At 39.5% G+C, this 22,591-nt stretch overlaps 1 protein-coding gene across 4 annotated transcripts in view; it reads right to left on the reverse strand.

The window, feature by feature from the left end:
* Positions 1–8,939: 8,939 nt before the first annotated feature.
* Larp1b (La ribonucleoprotein 1B) overlaps positions 8,940–22,591 on the reverse strand; it is a 31,389-nt gene continuing 17,737 nt past the window's right edge. For 3 of the 4 annotated variants that reach the window (XM_029474925.2, XM_021158061.3, XM_021158060.3), the window contains 6 exons: positions 21,334–21,474; positions 18,664–18,807; positions 18,063–18,228; positions 16,180–16,324; positions 11,992–12,166; positions 8,940–11,465 (listed from right to left, as the gene is read on the reverse strand). In XM_029474925.2, coding sequence (XP_029330785.2) covers positions 11,446–11,465; positions 11,992–12,166; positions 16,180–16,324; positions 18,063–18,228; positions 18,664–18,807; positions 21,334–21,474 — 791 coding nt within the window. In that variant the 3' untranslated portion in view covers positions 8,940–11,445. The remainder of the gene's footprint in view (positions 11,466–11,991; positions 12,167–16,179; positions 16,325–18,062; positions 18,229–18,663; positions 18,808–21,333; positions 21,475–22,591) is intronic. The other variant, XM_029474926.2, reaches the window with a different exon arrangement.

Raw genomic sequence — 22,591 nt, forward strand, 5'->3', positions numbered from 1 at the left:
GGCTACACAGAGAAACCCTGTCTCGAAAAACCAAAAAGAAAAGAGAAAAAATTTCTTTTTTCAATTTTTTTCAAGACATGGTTTCTCTGTGTAGCCCTGGCTGTCCTCGAACACACAGAGAACAGCCTGCCTTTGCTGGGATTAAAGGTTTTGCCTTGCTTATTACTGTTTCTTCAATCAGCACTGTTGACTTTGGACTTGATGATACTTTAGAATATGTAGGGCCCTTAGAGCCCCATGGGTCATCAGCTGTGCTTCTGGCATCCACCAGACGCAGAGTACACCCCTCCCCCCATTAAAACAGAAAGTGTTTGCTGTACCTCTGGTCTCCAGGATAAAGAACCTGGTTTATAAGCCTTTAAAATTCCAGCATTTTGTCTCTGTAACTCCTTCCATGGGTGTTTTGTTCCCAATTCTAAGAAGGGGCAAAGTGTCCACACTTTGGTCTTCGTTATTCTTGAGTTTCATGCGTTTAGCAAATTGTATCTTATATCTTGGGTATCCTAAGTTTTGGGCTAATATCTACTTATCAGTGAGTACATATTGTTTGAGTTCCTTTGTGATTGTGTTACCTCACTCAGGATGATGCCCTCCAGGTCCATCCTAAGAATTTCATAAATTCATTCTTTTTAATAGCTGAGTAGTACTCCATTGTGTAAATGTACCACATTTTCTGTATCCATTCCTCTGTTGAGGGGCATCTGGGTTCTTTCCAGCTTCTGGATATTATAAATAAGGCTGCTATGAACTTAGTGGAGCATGTGTCCTTCTTACCGGTTGGGACTTCTTCTGGATATATGTCCGGGAGAGGTATTGAGGGATCCTCGGTAGTACTATGTCCAATTTTCTGAGGAACCGCCAGACTGATTTCCAGAGTGGTTGTACAAGCTTGCAATCCCACCAACAATGGAGGAGTGTTCCTCTTTCTCCACATCCTCGCCAGCATCTGCTGTCACCTGAATTTTTGATCTTAGCCATTCTGACTGGTGTGAGGTGGAATCTCAGGGTTGTCTTGATTTGCATTTCCCTGATGATTAAGGATGTTGAACATTTTTTCAGGTGTTTCTCTGCCATTCGGTATTCCTCAGGTGAGAATTCTTTGTTCAGCTCTGAGCCCCATTTTTTAATGGGGTTATTTGATTTTCTGGAGTCCACCTTGAGTTCTTTACAGAGACAAAGTTTGGAGCTGAGACGAAAGGATGGACCATCTAGATACGGCCATATCCGGGGATCCATCCCATAATCAGCTTCCAAACGCTGACACCATTGCATACACTAGCAAGATTTTGCTGAAAGGACCCAGATAGAGCTGTCTCTTGTGAGACTATGCCGGGGCCTAGCAAACACAGGAGTGGATGCTCACAGTCAGCTATTGGATGGATCACAGGGCCCCCAATGGAGGAGCTAGAGAAAGTACCCAAGGAGCTAAAGGGATCTGCAACCCTATAGGTGGAACAACAATATAAACTAACTAGTACCCCGAGTCCCCAGCTTATGTCTCTAGCTGCATATGAATCAGAATAGCCGGCCATCCGTGGAAAGAGAGGCCCATTGGTCGTGCAAACTTTATATGCCTTAGTACAGGGGAACGACAGGGCCAAGAAGTGGGAGTGGGTGGGTGGGAGAGTGTGTGGGGAACTTTTGGGATAGCATTGGAAATGTAAATGAAATAAATACCCAATAAAAAAAATTCCAGCATTTTTTTCTTCCCACAGTTCAGCCACGTATTTTTGATTACCTTTCCTTGAGAGCTTACCTTCCGCATGAACATCCAAGCAGCACTTATTCTAAACCTTAATGAAGTAATTTTGCAGTAACTGTAAGTTCACATAACTGTAAGAGATGGTAGATGTGACCCATCCTTCATCCGCTTTCCCCATTCTATAATAATAAGCACTCTATAAAACCACTGTACCCATCACAGGACAAGTTACTCACACCCACATAAGCCCACAATTTTACTTGTTTTCAGACATTTAATTGTACCAAGTAGTTATTCAGCTAAAGTAACAACATTTTATAGTAAGTTGTGTATCTGTCAACAATCAAAAAATTCAAGATAGTTTTCTCTGGCCTGTTTACAATCATCTGTTTATTTTTTAAAGTAATTCACCCTAACATGCTGAAGCCTGCAATGCCCTAAGAGCCTTAGGAATAATTATATTATTTCAAAATTTGGAAAATTTTAAACATTAGAAAAATAGAAATATTATTCAAATTTAAACTAGTCACTTAGGAAAAAATAGTAATAAAGAGCAAGTCAAAGCATTCTCAAGTTATGTTAATAATAAAAGATAAATCTTGGAGCTGTAGAGATGGCTCAGTGGTTAGAAGTGCTGGCTGCTATTTCAGAGGATCTGGGATCAATTCCCAACACCCACATGGCAGCTCACAACTGTCTGTAACTCATACCGTCACACAGATATACATGCAAGCAAACCATTATGTGAAATAAGAAAAATTTAAAAAGTAACCCCAAGTTTCTCTTGAAGGCCACAATTCCACTTTCTAAAACCTTTCAAAATCTACATATATGACCAACAGAAAATTCCTTAATTATACATTATACCCAAGGCACACACACATTCATTGGGTTTGTACACTTACATTCAGTGTCACTGGGGACAGGCGATGATTCACATTCACCCTCTTCAGAACCCTGGTTCTGAGTCCAGGTCAGGTAAGCTGGTAGACAAACCTCTGATATCACTTGGAGGGTATTTGTTTCAGTATTTTTCTTTGGGGGTCAATGGACTTCCAATTCTTGGAGAGTTTGGGGTAGAAACTAAAATTTTAAATCAGTTCTGCAATTAAAATACTGGTTCTTCTTACCTATAAACTGTATTTCATCTTGCCTTAATATGGACTTTTCCTGCACAAAAACATGATATCAATTTCAAAACCTTTCCATGGTTTTCAAGTATGAAAGGCTTGCAAGATTCACTCTTTTAACTATTCAAAAGGAAAGCTCTTGAATGAATGAATTTCACCAATACTTATACAGAACATCACAATCGTTACAGCTTTAATATCTGAGTCATATGCAGCTAGAGATATGAGTTCTGGGGGCACTGGTTAGTTCATATTGTTGTTCCACCTATAGGGCTGCAGACCCCTTCAGCTCCTTGGGTGCTTTCTCTAGCTCCTCCATTGGGGCCCCTGTGTATTTGCCAGGCAGTGGCATAGCCTTACACAAGACAGCTCTATCTGGGTCCTTTCGGCAAAATCTTGCTGGCATATGCAATAATGTCTGGGTTTGGTGGCTGATTATGGGATGGATCCCCGGGTGGGGTAGTCTCTGGATGGTCCATCCTTTCATCTTAGCTCCAAACTTTGTCTCTGTAACTCCTTCCATGGGTGTTTTGTTCCCTATTCTAAGGAGGAATGAAGTATCCACACTTTAGTCTTCATTCTTGATTTTCTTGTGTTTTGCAAATTGTATCTTGAGTATTCTAAGTTTCTGGGCTAATATCCACTTATTAGTGAGTGCATATCAAGTAACTTCTTTTGTGATTGGGTTACCTCACTAAGGATGATATTCTCCAGATACATCCATTTGCCCAAGAATTTCATAAATTCTAGAGCTCCTGTCTCTAGCTGCATATGTAGCAGAAGATGGCCTAGTCAGCCATCATTGGGAAGAGAGTTCCCTTGTTCTTGCAAACTTTATATGCCCCAGTACAGGGGAATACCATGACCAAGAAGTGGGAGTGGGTGGGTAGGGGAGCAGGGTAGGGGGAGGGTTTAGGAACTTTCAGGATAGCATTTGAAATGTAAATAAAGAAAATATCTAATAAAAAAAAAGAATCTCTGAGTCACTAATTATGATGGTCACTCCACGTGAGGACCAAAACTGTGAAGTCTTCAATCTGAACATTGAACTATAAGATTTCAACTGCTATTAAGTCTCAGATACGATTTCTTGACTGAAAAAGATCTAAACTACAGTAGCAATTACTCCTATATTCACATTCCCTGTATGAAAGACAGTGTGCCCACTTACTGCATACTCTTGTAAGACTGCAAAACACATGTCATCACGGTTAAGCACACAGCTCCAGCAATAACATCTAGCCCTTTCAGAATTTCAAAGGACTTTCTTGGGGTTGGAGAAATGGCTTAGTGGGTAGGAGCACCTGCTGTTCTTTACAGGTCTCAGCATCTACATGGCAGATCACAACAATCTAGAACTTCAGTTTGAGGGTATATGGCTCCCTCTCTGATCGCCACTAGGCACATACATGGTATACATGGGAAGAGGGGGAAGACAAACATACACAATAAGAGTGAATGAATTATTTTTAAAATTAAGACCTTCCTTCACCTTAAATAAATATATACAAAGATTTATTTTATAAGTGTATGCTCCAAGTCTTGACACTATTACTGAAACTATGGAACACTCACAAAAAGGGACCTAGCATGACCGTATTCCGGAAGACCCAACAAGCAGCTGGAAGAGTCAGATGCAGATATTTGCACTCAAACAATGTACAGAAGCTGTTGACCCCTGTGGTTGAATTAGAGAAGGTAGAAAGAAGCTGAAGAGAAGGGTGATCCTGTAGGAGAACCAGCAGTCTCAATCTAGACCCCTGAGATCTCTCAAACACTGGACCACCAAACAGACAGCATACACCAGCTGATATGAGGCCCACAACACACATACAGTAGAGGTCTGCCAGGTCTGGGTTCAATCAGAGAAGATTGCACCTTGTTGGAATAGGTGTGACCTGGTTGGAATGGGTGTGTCACTGTGGGTGTGGGTATAAGATCCTCACCATAGATGCCTGGAAGTCAGTCTTCCACTAGCAGCCTTTGGATGAAGACAGAACTCTCAGCTCCTCCAGCGCCATGCCTGCCTGGATACTGCCATGCTCCCACCTTGATGATAATGGACTGAACCTCTGAACCTGTAAGCCAGCCCCAATTAAATGTTGTTGTTTTTTTTTATAAGACTTGCCTTGGTCATAGTGTCTGTTCACAGCAGTAAAACCCTAACACATACAGTAGAGGTCTGCCAGGTCTGGGTTCAATCAGAGAAGATTGCACCTAACCCTCCAGAGACTGGAGGCCCCAGGGAGTTTAGCGGTCAGGTGGGGTGAGAGTGGAGACATCCTTGTTGAGATCGGGTTGAGGAGGAGGTGAGGGATTCGTCAGTGTCCCAGAGGGATTTTTGAACCCTACATATAATTTCAAAGTTTGTAGAAGCCTTAAATAAATTACAAAATATTTGCCAGGTGTAGGAACAGACACTTTGATTCTAGCTCCAGGAGGCAGAGGGAAGATCATTTGTGAGAATGAGGGATACCCTACATTCGTGGAGGGTAGAAGGGGGGGTGATAAAATCTGGAGTGGGAAGGAAGGAAGGAAGGAAGGAAGGAAGGAAGGAAGGAAGGAAGGAAGGAAGGGAGGGAGGAAGAAGAGAGAGAGAGAGAGTATGTTTTAAAGTTCTAAGCATCATTACTTTCATTAAAAATACCTCAAGGGTGAATGCTTTATGCAGAAATCTGAGATAGATGAAAACTGAGTCTTTTAATGACTAAATTATAACAGACCAGGAGTGTGTGTGATGAGGGTTGCAGGATTTATTTCCATAAACATGCTAGAGCTGGATTTAGTATCTTTGTCTTTGGCACATGGATGTATTCATCAAATCACTATTATTTTTAAAAAGTAGATTTAAAATAGAAAATGCTCCAGAATATCCCAGTCAATATAGTAGGGCATGGGCTTGTAAACATATGGCTCATGCCTGGTCTTTAGATCTGATACCACAGGAAAAGAAAAAATTATACAATATAATTAACTCTAGTTATGTGCAGCGTAGAACTTGAAGTAAGGTCAGTTTTGAATTATGCTCAAGACAATTGTAAAGTGCTGCTAAAAAAAACCCTGGTACCTTCTGTTCCAAATGAGCCAAGATTTACATTAGGCATGTTGTAATGATGTGGCTATGTCAAATAAATGTTACTGAATATAAGAATATTACTGAAACTTAAATGTTTTTGTTTAGTTGCTGGGGTTTTATTTTTGTTCTGGTTTGTTAAGTCTTGCACTTGTTAGGCAGTCCAGGTTGGCCTGGAACTCACAAAAGATCTTCCCTCTGCCTCCTGGAGCTAGGGTCAAAAGTGTCTGTTCCTATACCTGGAAAATATTTTGTAATTTATTTAAGGCTTCTACAAACTTTGAAATTATATGTAGGGTTCAAAAATCCCTCCTGGGATACTGACACTCCATAAACGGTACATTTATCACCAAGTTACTCATAAAAATCATAAAACCAATTTAAACATATGAAATAAGGAATTATACTTTTTCACACCAATAGGAAAACACAACTCCTGTTTTTGTTTGTTTGTTTTTTCCCCCCTTTTGGTTTTTTCGAGACAGGGTTTCTCTGTATAACCCTGGCTGTCCTGGAACTCACTCTGTAGAACAGGCTAGTCTCGAACTCAGAAATCCACATGCCTCTGCCTCCCAAGTGCTGAGATTAAAGGCTCGAGCCACCACGCCCGGCAACTCCTGTTTTCTTAATGCTCAAATATTTATACAATGACCAAAGAACCACTATTTTGTTAACTGTGGGGATGAATGACTTAGTTCCTTATATAACTATCACTAAATTTAACTGAATTACTACATAGGGATAGAATCTAAATGCCAGAATAGCAACTGGAACAACAATGAGAAAATTAAAACTGTTGGTTATTATGTTTGTTTTTATGGGGGGTGGTGCCACATGTGTCTGGGGTGCCTGAGTAGGTCAGAACAGGGTGCTGAATCCCCTGGAGCTGGAGGTATAAGCTGTTGTGAGTTGTACTACATGAGCCTTCTGGAAGAGCAGACAGTGTTCTCAATAACTAAAACTATCTTTTCCAGCCCCAGTAGTTACTGTTTTACTACTATGTATCAGAAGATGGCCTAGCCGGCCATCATTGGGAAGAGAGGCCCCTTGGTCTTGCAAACTTTATATGCCTCAGTACAGGAGAATGCCAGGGCCAAGAAGCAGGAGTAGGTAGGTAGGGGAGCAGGGTAGGGGGAGGATATTGGGAACTTTCGGGATAGCATTTGAAATGTAAATAAAGAAAATATCTAATAAAAAGAAAAAAGAAAAAAAAAGTTTAGAACTTTCCTGAGGTCAGAAGAAAAAAAAAAGCTTTCTTATACTTATCTAACAGTTATATATAGTCATCTCTTAAGGTCTTCTAAGCTTGATTATAGGTTTACAGTTACAGGAATATAGTTGTTTTATAATACTAAGAATTTATGTGCTTAGAAATGAAATATTAAAAAATTTGGCAAAGAGTAAAATTAACAATATTAGGATGAAAGTTGTTCTCTTTATGCTTAAACATATATACCACTTCATATATTCATAATTTCCTTTATAACTAAAATACTTTACTTATTTTTAATAACCTAAAAATCAAAAGATTGAGATTTGGAGATTCTAACATTAATTTATATAGATAGAAATTATTTGGCCATATATAACACCTTGGTTACAATTTATGATAATATAGACAATTTACCTTTGCTGATTTTATATTAAATGAAAAATGTCAGTTTGCCTCTCCAAAGAAAAACGTCTACTTAAATATAGAGGCTTTTCCCCTCACTGTGGGTTTACTACAGTTCTGAGTAATGAGGATTTAAGAACCTCTACATGCAGCTTTCAAAGGAAGTCCCACAGTCTATTCAGTAACAATTTCCTCTCCCACATCGTGAGCTGACAGTACACAACACCCACACAGCAAACCTTGCATTCCAGAAGTCATCTTACCAGTCTCAAAATCAACCTTTTGTGCTGATTAAAATCTTCTGCTCAGTGGCAGTGCCAACTCATGTCACACAATTCAACCTCCAAAGAGGAAAAAGTAGATATTTACATTTCTGTGATAAAAAGGATCAATTATGTTAAAATATTTTACTGTACAGATGGCACAGAAACCAATCAAAAGTTATTAAGATAATCTAATTTGATATTAAAGGGTATTTGATAAAAGCTTCACTTCTTGTAGCCACCTATAATTACCTAAGGCTGTCTGTAGTCCTACCTTATTTCTTCTCATGTCCAGTGACATACTATTTCTCCAAGCATTCTACAAGTAGACTAACAAGGTCAGATATGAAGATTTATAGGAAATGGAGGACAGATTTACTCCTGAGCTAATGTGCATCAGCATGATTCTGTCAGCATCCCATACATCTGGCATCTGCTTGCTCTTTTGCAATACAAAGCAGCTGATATCAACGTGACATTTTTTCATGCTGAACATAAAAAGTGCATCTGAACATGTTAAAAAGGTAAAATGTATAAAACTTTTATTTTTATTCCTGCAATTTTATTAATAATACATAAATTATTAATGGAAAGGCAACTCCAACTTGACTGGCCTATCTTGGCTATCTTATGGAAAAAAAATGTCCACATTACCAAACATTCTCAATTACTTGTTCATAAGCTGGCTACAATATCATCTTGAACCCCAAGTTTACAGCTATCTGGTATAAAAAATAGTTTCTATATTATCCAAAGTTCCCAACTAGTTGTTCATAAGCTGGCTAAAAGGATCCCAAGTTTACACGTGGTTTTATTTTCAGTTATTTGAATAATCTTTAGGACTAGAAACCTAAAGTTCACTTCTCTTTAAAAACATACAGTAGTTCTTGCAGAGAGACAACATTATGGGTAGAAAACTATGGAAAGATAAACACCAGAAACTAGTTCTTTGTGCTTTAAAGAGTAACAAATTTTGTGTATGGTTTGCAATTATAATCCAAATACCTTTACATATGGAATTTAAAAGGAATAAAACCAAAGGAAATATTTTGGTCTCAAACAGAAATATCTAAAAATATCCATCATTGTTTACTGCTAGGCTGTAAATTAGCTGTCTCTTTATGTCGCTGCATCAAGACACTTGACAAGAAGCCACTTAAGGGAAGAAGGATTTATTTTGGCTCACAGTTTGAAGGGCAGAATCCATGATGGCAGGGAAGGCATGGTGATAGGAGCATGAGGTGGCTGGTCACACTGCGTCTGCAGTCAGGAAGCACAGAGAGATGAATGCTGGTACTCAGGCCAAGCACCCAGCCTATGCTTAGGATGGGTCTTCCCTCTTCAGTTAAACCTCTCTGGAAATGCCCCCACAGACATAACCAGTCAAGTTAACAACGAAGATTAATTATCACAAGTACACTCCTTGTCAACCTGACTATCAAATAAATCACTTTTAAACAATTACATTTCATCTCTGACTCCCATAGGCTCATAAAGCAAAATAAATTCAGTCTGACTTCAAAAGTCACCAGTCTTTAATTGTCCCAACATTGTTCAAAAACCCAAAGGCTCTGAGATGCAAGGCAAGGTCTTAGCCGTGAGTTTCTATAGTTTCAGAAAACAAGTTACATACTTCCAATGTACAAAGGCATATAGAGTAAACATTTCCATTCCAACAGAGAGGAATGGGGTATGGCAAGGGAAGATTGGATCAAAGCGACATCTAAACCTAGGAGGGCAAGCACTATACCATCACCAGTATCTGGGGCTTGTGGGACTATCATCTGGGATCCAATGACCATGAACAGCTCCACCCTCCAACTTTGTCACCTCTAGTATAGATAGCCTCTCTCATGGGATGATTCTATTCCACTTTTCCTTAGTAGGTGTTCCACAATTCTGGAACTCCCAACAGCCTGGAAGTCTACTTTGCAACTTGACCTTATAGAGCTTCAAACAATGGTGTAAGCCCCCATGACCCTGTAACTTGCATTTTACATGCTGATGAAGCATCCAAGTTCTACTGCCAGACTGAGGTGCTGCGCTGGCTCCTATTACCTGTAAGCAGCTTAACTAGCCTGTAACCAGCCTTCCCACAAACATGGGCTTCCAAAACCGGGAAACAGTTCTCATAAAAGTCTGTTCACATAGCCACAGTCTCAGTTTAGTTTCTCTTCTTTCAAATCAATTCCTATTTTCACTAGTTGGAGACTTCCATAGGTTTTACTCTCAGGGCATCTGTCCTGCCTCAGTAAACAATGGTACTAATTTCCTTAATTATAAAAAGCTCTGTGCACTCTGCTCGGTGCACTCCTTTATTCCCCAAACTGCACGTTTTCCAGTCCTCCTGCTTTCTCCTGCTACAGATCTGAATAAGCACCGTGAGTAGTAAACATGCCTCAGTCTTGAACCTGCCACTGCCAAACAAACTTCAAATCACTTTATGACTTAACTTTTTCAGGAATGGGCAGATTACACCCATATTCTCCTTCAGAAGAAAATGCAAATAGCCTTTAGCTCACCTTTCCACAGTTTACTTGTACCTCTCTGAAAACTCCTGAGCATAATGTTCACTTTCTAGCTGTTCATTGGCATGCTGGTCTCCCATAAGCCACTCAGAATGACCCACAGAGCTCTGCATCCAAGTCTTTCACATCCCTTCTGTAGACCAGTTCTAAAAGCCTACATACCACATGGTCAGGGTAGCACAGCAGGTTATTCTTCGTACTAACTTTATTATTATTATTTTTTTCATTGCAGTCCCCAAATTCCTAACAAGAGGGATTTATTCTGGTTTACAGTTTGAGGAACACAGATAGGCAGGTAGTACTTTCATGCCAGTATATGAAATACAATTTTGAAGCCAGCAAAATGGCTCAGAAGGTAAGGGCACTTGCTGGGCATATCTAACCACCTGAGTTTAATACCTGAGCCCCACAGTGGAAATAAAGAACCAACTCTGTAAAGTTGTCCTCTTACCTCCACACATACACACCATGGCACACATATGCCCACACTCAGAAAACATACATGTCATATGCACACAATAATAAATAAACAATAAAAAAGAAAAGCCCTTAAAAACAATTCTGAAGCATAAAGGAAAAATGCCCTTATTTATTTAACTTAAATTTCTTACCCCTTAAGTATTCACATTAATACATCTTATAGTACATGTGAAAAATGACAACATGTGAGTTATGCAAAGTATACTATATTAAAGAGCAAGTCAGATAGCAAAGGACCTAACAATTTTGGAAATGCTACTCAATCCTCTCTTTTTCTGCTTTATTGATCTGGGCAAAGTATAAATGCCTGGAAACAAAAGATAAAATTTGCAGTATTTCCCCAATGATAACAATTAACTTTCCCACCATGAATGAAGTAGCCCGTGCAGCCTAAGCTAATGACATAGAAAGGAGAAGCCCCTACAGTAACCGCAGTCCTCCGGTCTGTCTCACATCATTATGGTAAAGGTGGTTTTCTCCACTGCAGGCTGGCCCAACCTTCTCCACAAGGGGGTGGGTGGGCGTAGACATTCTTGCACAGAAGACAGTGTGGTCACGCTCACTTCTGCAGCACGATTTGCTCTCATATTTACATGGTATTTCAGGGAGTCACCTACTCCACTGTATATTCCGATCATATGACATCCAAGAGCATCAGTAGATCATCACCCTGACTGAAAAAAGGTTAAGCACACATATTTTTCCCAAGAGCAATTATCTTTAAAATGAACCAGGCAAAAAATTCTTAACACTAACAGTTTTTGGAAACTCAAAAGAACCAGGTTGAAGAAAATCCCAATACTATTTTAGAATATGGATTATCTTATATTTTCAAGACAGGGTTAAAGTACATTGGTAGCAAAAGTAAAGGAAGGCTAGCCCACCTTGGGTATAAATTTTGGCTCTTTCAGTTTTAGATGAAGAGAAGTGGCATGATATATAGTCATTTAGTAGAATTTAAAAGAAGATAGGAAGAAAGTCCACACAAGACAGCACACACAAAAAAATCTAACATCAAGAAACACTATGATTCTGCATAATTATAGTCTAGCGGGGAGAAAACATAGGTAGGATTTGGAGGACCAAGAGTCATTTAATTATCTTTAGTTTTGCTACGAAAGCTCAATAAACTACAGATGAGTAGGAAACCTCACAAGCAGCCCACTGTTACACTGTTTGCACTAGACAAAAAGCAGTTACCTGTGTGGGAGCCAAAGGCCTGGCCAGGTATGAACTCCGGACAATCAATCAACTGAGAGAAGTCTGTTTGTGGCACATTTCGTGGAGGAGGGCCTGGAATTGGCCATTTTTCTGGTTCTATCTTCTTCCTCATTTTCTCATCCACGATTTCTACTTCTGTGCTGTCCTTAAGTGCCTGGCAATAGCGAACGTCAGCATTAAAGTTACGGTTAAACGGTCTTGGTTGTGTGCTTTGTGTTTCTAATCTAAAACTTGCAAAGCTCTGAGTTAGTAGACTGTAATATAATCAATGTGTCTGAGACAAACAGTAAATTGATCCGTGTCTGTAATTTCAGTGATCAGGCAGCAGAGGCAAAAGGAATGTGACAAGTTTGAGGTCCGCTTGGTCTATACAGAAAGCTCTGGGCTAGCCAGAGCTAATAATATATATTAAGACTCTGTCTCAAAAAGACAAAACAAGAAACAGAACTCAGGAAATGGGGGTAAGCAAAGTTCTAGGCCCCATAGTGAGCTTGAGGATAGGCTGCACTCCATGAAACCCTGTACTCCCCAACTCCCACTGTCAGCACAAGTGAATAAACAAGCTGAAGATAGAGCTCACTTTCTAGAGCTCTTCTCTACATGATTGATGTCCCGGGTTTGATCACAAGTAACCCCAGAAAAGCCACGTGTGGCCATGTGTGCCTGTAACCCAGCACTCATTCAGGTGATAGGGGTAAAATGATCAAGAATGAAAGGTTATCCAAAGTTTCATAGTCTGGTATGAATGCAGGTCAAACCTGTGCTATGTAAGACCATATCTCAAGAGGAATATACAAAAAAGAAATCACACTTTTAATGATAATGGTACCTGTTGGTTTTTTTTTTTTTTTCTTTTTTTTAATCACACTGATTACTAACAAGGGAACAACTGACTGGCCAAAGGTGAGGTAAAAACTGTTACAGATCCTATGGAATTTATTTGTATGTAAAAGACAACTTAGAGATTCATGCACAAGACTTTGCTTTCTGTGTAGTGGGTTTGGCCTAATGCTGCTTGAATTCTAATGTTAATTTGGGTTTCCAAAATTGCTTACACCAGTGTCTGCATGTAGCTTCTGGGAACCTGCCCCCAGTTGGTTCTGATTGGTAAATAAAGATGCAGGTAGCCAGTGGCTGGGCAGGTCAGACAGAGAAGATTCCGGTGACCTAGAGGGCAGAAGGGAAATCCACTATGCCAAGACAGTGTGGAGGAGATGAGAGACAACATGTGAAGGAGCCAAAAGAATGCAGCACAGTTGGGCAGACCTCTGGGTCCAGAGCAGCCAAGATAGAACACAGAATTTAGTAAATTGTAACTCAGAATTATGAGAGGGAGGTAGATTCTATCAGTAGTGGAGGTTAGGCAGTAGCCCAGCTATTGTGCTGATTAAGGCATATCAAAATATAAAGGCTGTGTGTGTCTTTCATTCGGGATGTTAAGCATTGAGGTGGGTATTGAACCCACTCCTGCCAGTATTTTTAAAAGTTAAAACAATTCTGTCCTTAGTAAAAGAACAGGTGGATCCCAACAGGCAGACATGATGGTACATGCCAATTTTCTCAACACTAGGGAGGGTGATGCAGGAGGATTAGAGGATTACTATCCTGTGTCAAAGAAACAAGCAGACACAATTCTAAAAGGAACAACTATATGCAAAAAAGTCAAGCATCTTAAATCTTAAAAAAAATTTAAAAAACAAAAACAACAACAAAAAAAACCCTGGCATTTTCATAAATTCCAAAGCTTGATCGAAATGAGATCCTGTATAAACTGATATTTGGGGGGCATCCAAAGTTCTGACTAGCAGATCAACTGGGCATTTTTCTTCATAATACAGTTATAAAGAATACAAAAGGTGATAGTGGTACACACCTTTAATCCCAGCAATCAGGGAGGCAGAGGCAAGAGGATCTCTGTCACTTCAAAGCCAGCTGGTCTACACAGCAAGTTCCAGGAAAGTGACGACTACAAAGAGAAACCCTGAGTAAGAAAAAGAAAAAAGGAGGAGGAAGAGTCCTGGACTAATGAGATATCTTAGCTGGTATAGACTCCTGATATGATGAACTGAGTTCACTCTGGAGCCCAATTGGTAGGAGAAGAGCACCAGCTCCTAAGTTATCCTTTGACCTACACACACACACACACACACACACACATCATGGCTAACCATCCCCACTCACCAACATGCTAAATGTCTGTTTGGCTTTTTAAAATAGCAAGTACTAATCACAAATTGCAGAGATTCATCCCTTAGTGCTGGAAGATCTACATCTATGAGAACCCAAGACAAAGGGAATGAGCAGCCACAAAATCAGTTGATGAAGAGCACAAGATTTAAGATGGAAGTAAATAACCTACTGTTACCCTACAGTGACCTTACAGTTACAGAGCTGGTAAGCTACAGAACCAGGATCAATTGGACCTACTGCAGACATCAATAGCAAGGAAGTTATGGGATAAGAATCAAGATGCAAGTTGAGTGTACCTCATGAGCCTCATACCTGCAATGCCAATACACAGGAGGCTAGGGCAGGATTTCTGTGAGTTTAAGGCCAGCCTGGCTACCTTTTTAAAAAATTGATTCATAATGTTTAGCTGTGTAGATGATATCAAATCAGGGCAAGTTACTACATATCCTAGCAACCACAGTTCTAGGAACTCAGCATAAATGAAAAGACATTCACATGAGACCTCAGTCTATTTACAATCATCCATCAGTGCATGAATACGCTAAGGACATCTGTACTACAGAATAGTGATCAGCAACAAAAAGGGGGCGAGGAGCTGAAACATACGGCAAAGCAATCTCAAAGGCACTGTGTCAAAGAGGTCAGGAGCACTTGTGCCTCAGACCTGCAGTGCAGCACCAGGGAGACAGAGGCAGAGACGGAGGATCCCAGCCTGGGCCTTATGGAGGGCAAAAAAAAAAAGAAAGAAAGAAAGAAAAGAAAACAGAGAAAGGAAAAAAAGAAAAGAGAAAGAATTAAGAAACAAAGGCTACAACATTCCAATTTACTAATTTATATGGTATCATGAAAAATAAAAGCTACAAGACAAAAGATCATTCTTGCTAGGGGCTATGTAGGAGAGAGACTGCCTACACAGGGACTGTCATATATGTAGAAGATGAAAAATAAAAAAATGTTGAATTTCTAGAAACAAGACAAAAAAAAAAACCAAAACACTTAATTAAAGGCAGTACTACCACAGCTAGAAAAGCTTTCTCCAATTAACTTCCTGACTAGATAGACACTCACGGGTGACACAATCCTTTGGTGGTAGGGACAGGAGAATAAGTAGTTCGGTTTAAAACAAGTCTGAGCTATCCTGCATCCATGAGTGAGCATGTGTACATGTGCATTCATGTGAAGGGGGAAGGTTTCCCAGAGCACATAAAAATTCAATAGTTAATAAGTAGGATTGCATGTTAGTTTAGAGCAGTCTGAAAGAAGATTAAAGAATACTAAAAGTTCAAGTTTTCAAAGGCAGACATTTAAGTCTTATAAAAATAGAAAAAAGCTGAGATGTTCTCTGAACTTAGGAAGAACAGATTGACAGCTTTTTATTGTCTTTATTGAGATGACAGCTGACCTAGAACATATGGACTCAAGGAATTATACTCTCTGACTTCTGAGTGGCTTTAAATTTCCATACCTAGCATAATTCTCTGGGAGTTAGGAGGCTGATTAATTTTGAGAAAGGGTCTTGCTCTGTAGCTCAGACTTGTCTTGAACTTCCCAAGTAATTCTTAGCAAACATCTTAGCATACTTTTTAAAACACATAACCAGTATATGTACAGAGTGTGTGTGTGTGCGTGTGCATGTGCTCACACACTGGCATGTTGTGCACAGTGTGGCCTTGCATGTGTAAGCCATGGTGAACATGTGGCGCCAAGACAGCTTGTACACAGTTTTCTCCTTCCACCACCACATGGATTCTAGGGATAGGACACAGATCTCAGGGTTGATAGCAAGCAGCACCCTCACTCAGGGAAGCATCTCAACAGCCCACTTTTCTTTGCATTTTTTGGGGGTGGGGGGCTACTTCTGGTGATAAACCCAGGCAGGATCTTGTGTATATTGGCCCAATGCTCTGCTCTTTTAAACACTTTTTAAGGACAGTTTTAAGTTTAGCTGTCTTATTATTTTTTTAAATGAATATTTACCTCCAAGATGAGATTAAGGTTTGTGGTGAGAGCCTGCACACGGTGAAAACCAGCAATCAGGGAAATGGGCAGGAACCCCTGCTCATCCATCTTTCTTCGAAGAAAGAAGTCCCGTTCCAAGTTCTCTGTGCTGAAGTAATACTCACTAAGAAAAGAGGACATGAGTTCATCCACTCATTTGGCAACACAGATGTGTACCCACTGCTTACAACAACTGTTATCAAATTAATCTCTCTGGCTAATAATACTACCATATTAGAGGTTAGGTAAATATACATGGGATATAACATAGCACACAGCAAAAACCCTGCTCAGTTGATAATTTCTTTCATACACATGCAGAAACGTATTAAAAATTAATGCTAATAGTTTAACTAAACTATATAACAAAATATAATTTTAAAATCCATTTGTTTATATTGTTCAGAATCTAGCCATATACTTACTGGGTAAGTAAAAATTCTAGAGCCCTGAATTTTTCAATGAGTCACTTCACTGAAAGATTCCATTACAAGCTACCTCCACCTGCTTCATTTAAATACTAAATAATAATAATAAAGCTAAACATATCAGTTTACTGCCTCCCAAACACTGGGAAGAACAGTGCACTTGAGAATGTCTTTTGGTGATTCATACTCAAAAAAAAGGTACTTTGCTCCCCCTGCTCCCAGCCAAACACCACACTAACTTTGTATGTTAGGACCCCTAGCAGCCAGCATACAACTAAGTAAAACACATGCCAACACAGTAACACAATAAACATAGCTTGTAGAGAAACCCAGGCTTTGACTCTCAGCATTGCCAAGCAAAGAGAAGAATGAGTAGATTATACTTCACTGACTCCATGAAGTCCACGGAGTGGAAGGACACAGACTAACTCAGGGTTAGTTATTTAAGCACAGACCCACTTAACCTTGCCCCAGACAGATTATAAACAGACAAAAGTCATAAAAGACCCAGAAGAAAAAATATCAAAGAACTTGGAAAACATACATTTAAAGTATCCATATAATAAAATGAAAAAAAAAAAAAAAAGACTCTTAAAAAAAAAAACCCAAACAAAAAAAAAAGACAAAGCCCAGGATCCCAGGAGAGAAATCATAGAGACATTGTAACAGGCAACCCTACAGCTGCCCAGACCCAAAGTTCTCTGGGGTAGCAAGTGAGGACTGAGCACACAACTTCACACACTCTAGTGTGTTACTCCATTACTTGGTAACAAATTTTAACCTTGAAGAACTAAGCATGTCTAAAGATTAACTGATTTGGGGTAAGATTTCACTTGTGGGAGAGGGGAAAATTACCCTACTTTAAAAATATAAGATGTAAATCTGTCCTGTGTGATATCAGTCAAAGTGCAAAGTTATTATAAAGTATATTTACTGATGTCTTGGCAACACTAACTAATAAATCAATGTCGTAAATTCTGATTTTTATTGCATCTCAAATGCCTAATCCCATTGCCTCAGAATCTTGTCTGAGATTATAAAACCTGGGACATTACACTAGACATCTGATGTAGTCATAAATTAAAACTGTGCTGAAATGCAGAGTCCTAAATCAGTAGTAAGCTTTGAATTCATAGCAATGCTGCCTCAGATAACCGAGTCCTGGAATTATAGACATGTACCATACCCTGCTTGTTTACAAATTTTAATATAAACATCTACTTGCAAATGAGACACATTTTCCTTATTTTAAATAATATACAGAAGTGTTAGTCTTTTTTTCATACCTCCTCATTAGGCAATGGCATTTTAACTACTCTCTGGGAAACAACAGGAATATGAACAAAGAGACAAAAAAAAAAAGCCCAGGGTCCCTATTTTCTCAATATCCTAGGGGGGAAATATCAAAATTTCCGTTGTCTGCCATGTACTTACATTTGGCGCTTAATGTACTCTTTAAGCAGTGTTTCTTCTACAGGATACACGCGCACACCTGTGCCATCATCATAGTAATACATCATGCTGGTGTTAAGCTCTGTAGAAAATGGCTGCTCAGTCCTTTCCCCCGGCTCTCGATAACCATATGAATAATCAAAGTTCACTGGATACAAAGTAAAAGAAAGGTGATCACAAAATTAAAAAAGAAAATTGCAGTAACCATAAAGAGAAATCCAAATGAATAACCTCAAACACAAATTTACTGTCAAACTAAAATGATTAGCTGACCCATCGTGTCAGAGGACTACTGAAATAGCTCAGCAGGGAAAGAAAGGCCATGTCACCAAGCTAATACCCTGCATATAACCTCCAGATCACACATGGTAGAGAGAACCAACTCCTGCAATTTGTCCTTAGATTTCCACATGCACACCATGGCACCCTGACCTAAACCACACACATACAAATAAAAAGGTTAAAAAAAAATTAACATAATACAGGGTAACATGAAAAACAAGACTATTTGCTAATTTTTTCCAAGCTCATCAAACAGAGGAAAACAAACAAACAAACAAACAAACAAAAACTCATGTCATACATCTAGGGTTTCCTCGACCTCGGCCTCTTCCTCGGCCCCGGCCTCTTCCCCGACCTCTAGTGGAACCTCGGATGGTACCACCCTCACTTCTCACACTGGATACTTCATCTTGATCATCTCTCTTTTCTCTCTCCCGTCTCCAACCTTCAAGTAAAAATATTCAAACTTACAATAAAGTAATACAATAGTCTCTATGAAATATAGAGTAACTACTATCTCCCCAATTTTTGTCTCTTTGGATTTTAAAAGCACCTTTTATTTATTCTTTGATAATTTCATGTGTATACAATGCATTTTGATTATAGTCACCCACTACCCACCTCTCTTGGATTTTTTTTTTCCAGGCAAGGTATCACTGTGTAGGTGAGACTGCTGGCTTTGATTTCAGAGATCTGCCTGGGACTGCCTCCCAAGTGATGGGATTAAAGGCAGGTGTTGATAAGCCCCAGGCCTGACTCGGCTTAGGGGTTTTTGAGGCAGTGTCTGCTTTGGTAGCAGAGGTTGGCCTTGAACTCCTAGAAATTCCTCCATAACCCTGCCATAATGAAGAGATTACTAAGCAGGAGCTACCTCATAGCTTCTATCCTAGTTGATAGTAATCAGGCTGTATTTAAACAGTAAAAAACACAAGCAGACTGTCAATATCTTTGGCATAAAAAGTGGGTAGGGGTAAGGAGGTGCTAAGCATATAGAGAACATTCTATAGTAAGTAAATGACACACTAGAAAGACAAAGAGGTCTTCTGCCAAGAATATACTGTTATATACATATTTACAATGCTCCACAGCCATGGTATTTACATGTAAAACTTCCCTAGAAATACACTTTCTATAAAACATGTAAGGAAGAAATTCTACCATTCAAATAAAAGGCATGTTTTTAAAGAGAGAAGCTGGCAGCACATAAAAAAAAAATCAGAGGAATTGTATCTGTAATATTCTACAACTCTCACTCTGTAGACAGGAGGGTATCCTCAAACTCATGGAGATCCCCATGCCTCTACCTCCTGAGTGCAGGGATTAAAGGCATGGGCCACCATGGCCTGCAACAAGGCTTTTTCAACCCCATCCTTTTGATGCTGGTTCGACAGAGTGAGATGAAGTTAGTCTGTGCTATTCAGATGCTTTACCTCACCCACCACGTCCACTCATTAGACAACACCCCCTAGAATCTATTCATGCTTCAGTAAGGACATCAAGCATTATCTTCTCCTGCTGAAAGCCAATGCCCTAGACCCTGCAACTCCAACTTCTATGCCAATTTAAAATGTGTGCCTGTGTATGGATTTAGCATACTTTTTAAAACACATAACCAGTATATGTACAGAGTGTGTGTGTGTGTGTGTGTGTGTGTGTGTGTGTGCATGTGCTCACACACTGGCATGTTGTGCACAGTGTGGCCTGTCCACAGATGTTAGAAGAGATGCTTGGATCCTTGGAGTTCCAGGTGGTTGTGGGCTGTCATGAAGCTACTGGAAGCTAACACTGATCTCCAAGAGAGGTAAACATTCTTAACCACTGAGCCATCTATCACTCCAGCCCCTAAAATATCCTTGCTAAAAAATTGTTATACACCTACAATCCTAGCTATTGGGAGATTCAAGGCCAGTCTGGGCAACAATATTCAATGAGATCTAAAATAGCTTCCTTAACCCAAAGTAGGCCTTATTTTACATCATACCATAACAAACACAAAAAGTTTAATGTTATTTAAACATAAATGTCATTTTAAAAAGTATTTAGATGCCAGGCACTGTGGCACACACCTTTATTCCCAGGACTTGGGAAATAAAAAGAGAGGCTGGTAGATCTCTGGTTTACATAGAAAGACCCTATCTTTAAAAAAAGAAAAATAGTTCTACTAAAAATTTGTCATTAAAAACTAAGAAAACATGACCCAAAACATAACCCAAAGTAAAGAATATCTGTTTAAAATGACCTTATTATCTTGCCTTTAATTCCAAAATTTTAATTGAAGGCAGAGGCAGGCCAATCTCTGAGTTCAAGGTCCACCTAGAATTACACAGTGAGTCCTAGACAGAGATTGCTACAGAGAGAGACCCTGTCATGAAAAATCATAATCACTATCGTCAGCCAATTATCTATTTAAAAAAATCAATATCAAGGAAGTCAAAGCAGAGGAGCTGTTAAGACATGGTGGAAATTAAGGAGCAACCCAACTAAAGCAATGTGTAATGCCAAAGTAGATGGGGAGACAGAAAGCTTTAAAAAAAGACTAGAAGCCTAGAGTGATGGTACTTGGGAGGCTGAGGCAGGAGGATCACATAATAAGTGCCTGGATAGTGATCTAAATAGTGAGGTCCTGTCTCAATATATAAAACAAGATATAAAATTAAGTCAGGGGATGGTGGTACACACTTTGAATTCCAGTACTCAGGAAGCAGAGGCAGGCTGACCTGAGTTTGAGGCCAGCCTGATCTACAGAGGGGATTCCAGGACAACCAGACCTGCATAAAGAAATCCTGTCTGGAAAGACCAAAAAGATAAAAGACACCAACAAGATTGTAGACAGTTACATTGTGTTAACAGACATGTCTTCTGAAGATTTGTAGAATCAGAGATGTGTCTGCAGCTTACTCTACACAGTTTCAACGGTCAGCACTACAGCTACGTTTGTTTGAATTCATGTCCCTCTTGAAATGACACTTACTTCGTGTATCACTTTTCCTATTACTGTGCGTTGGTTTATTTGCTTCAGGTTGACATCTAGAGCTGTTCCGGGACCCAGGTCTTTCCTGGCTGTCTGGTCTCACATCATCTAAGTGGAGTGGTACCCATTTGTGCTTATTAGCTTGAAGGAAAAAAAAATCATTTTATGATAATGTTCAGCTCTGCAATTCTAAAACCACTCTAAATTTTAAAGATTCAGTCTGAATTTGAATGGATTATCTGCAGAAATACCAAAAGAATTCTTTTCATTTTTATAGACTAATCTTTTGTTTGTTTGTTTTTGTTTTTGAGACAGGGTTTCTCTGTGTAGCCCTGGCTGTCCTGGAACTCACTCTGTAGACCAGGCTGGCCTTGAACTCAGAAATCCACCTGCCTCTGCCTCCCAAGTGCTGGGATCAAAGGCGTGCGCCACCACGCCCAGCCTAGACTAATCTTTAAGTTTGTACAAATATTTCTCACTAGCAAATTAAAAGCAAGTAAATTTTTTAAAAAAATTAACCGACCCAATATCCCAGGGGTTGGGCAAATGAGTCCACTAGTAAAATACTTGCTAGCTAAGCCTACAGACCCAAGTTTCACCTCCAGCACCCACATAAAAGCCAGGCCTGTAATGCCAGCACTCAGGAATGAGGAGGCAGAGACAGGAGGATCCCTGGGGCTTGCTGGTCAGCAAGTTTCAGGTTCAGTAAGAGAAATAAAACAGAGAGTAACTGGCCTCCATACACTTATGCATGCACACACAAACTGCATACACATACATAAGTACATAAACACACAAACATCATAAAAGCAAACCTAGAGGCTTTATAGCTTCAGAACACTGAAGTAGTCATTTATCTAGTATTAGTACTACTAATGAGTTCCTCAAAAGCATGTAGGAATAAGCATAAGATGTTTCCTTCTTGATACAATTTCCTTTACAGACATCCTATTACCACTATTATACACTTGAAGACAAAAGAAGCTTAACAAAATGGCTCATGCCTATAATTCTATCTCCTGAGAGGCTAAGGCAGGAGGATTTCAAGTTCCAGTTTGTCCTGGAATACACATCAAAAAAAATCTATTTAAAAAAGTGGTTATGATAATATTAATTTCACTTTTCCCTTTCCCTTTCTCTCTCTCTCTCTCTCTCTCTCTCTCTCTCTCTCTCTCTCTCTCTCTCCCCCCGTTTTTTTTTTTTTTTTTTCCACGACTGGGTCTTACTCTAGTTCTGGTTGTCCTACAACTCAATCTGT

Source organism: Mus caroli, unplaced genomic scaffold (genome assembly GCF_978045245.1).
Source record: "Mus caroli unplaced genomic scaffold, Mus_caroli_1 scaffold_3, whole genome shotgun sequence".
NCBI classification, from domain to species: Eukaryota; Metazoa; Chordata; class Mammalia; order Rodentia; family Muridae; genus Mus; species Mus caroli.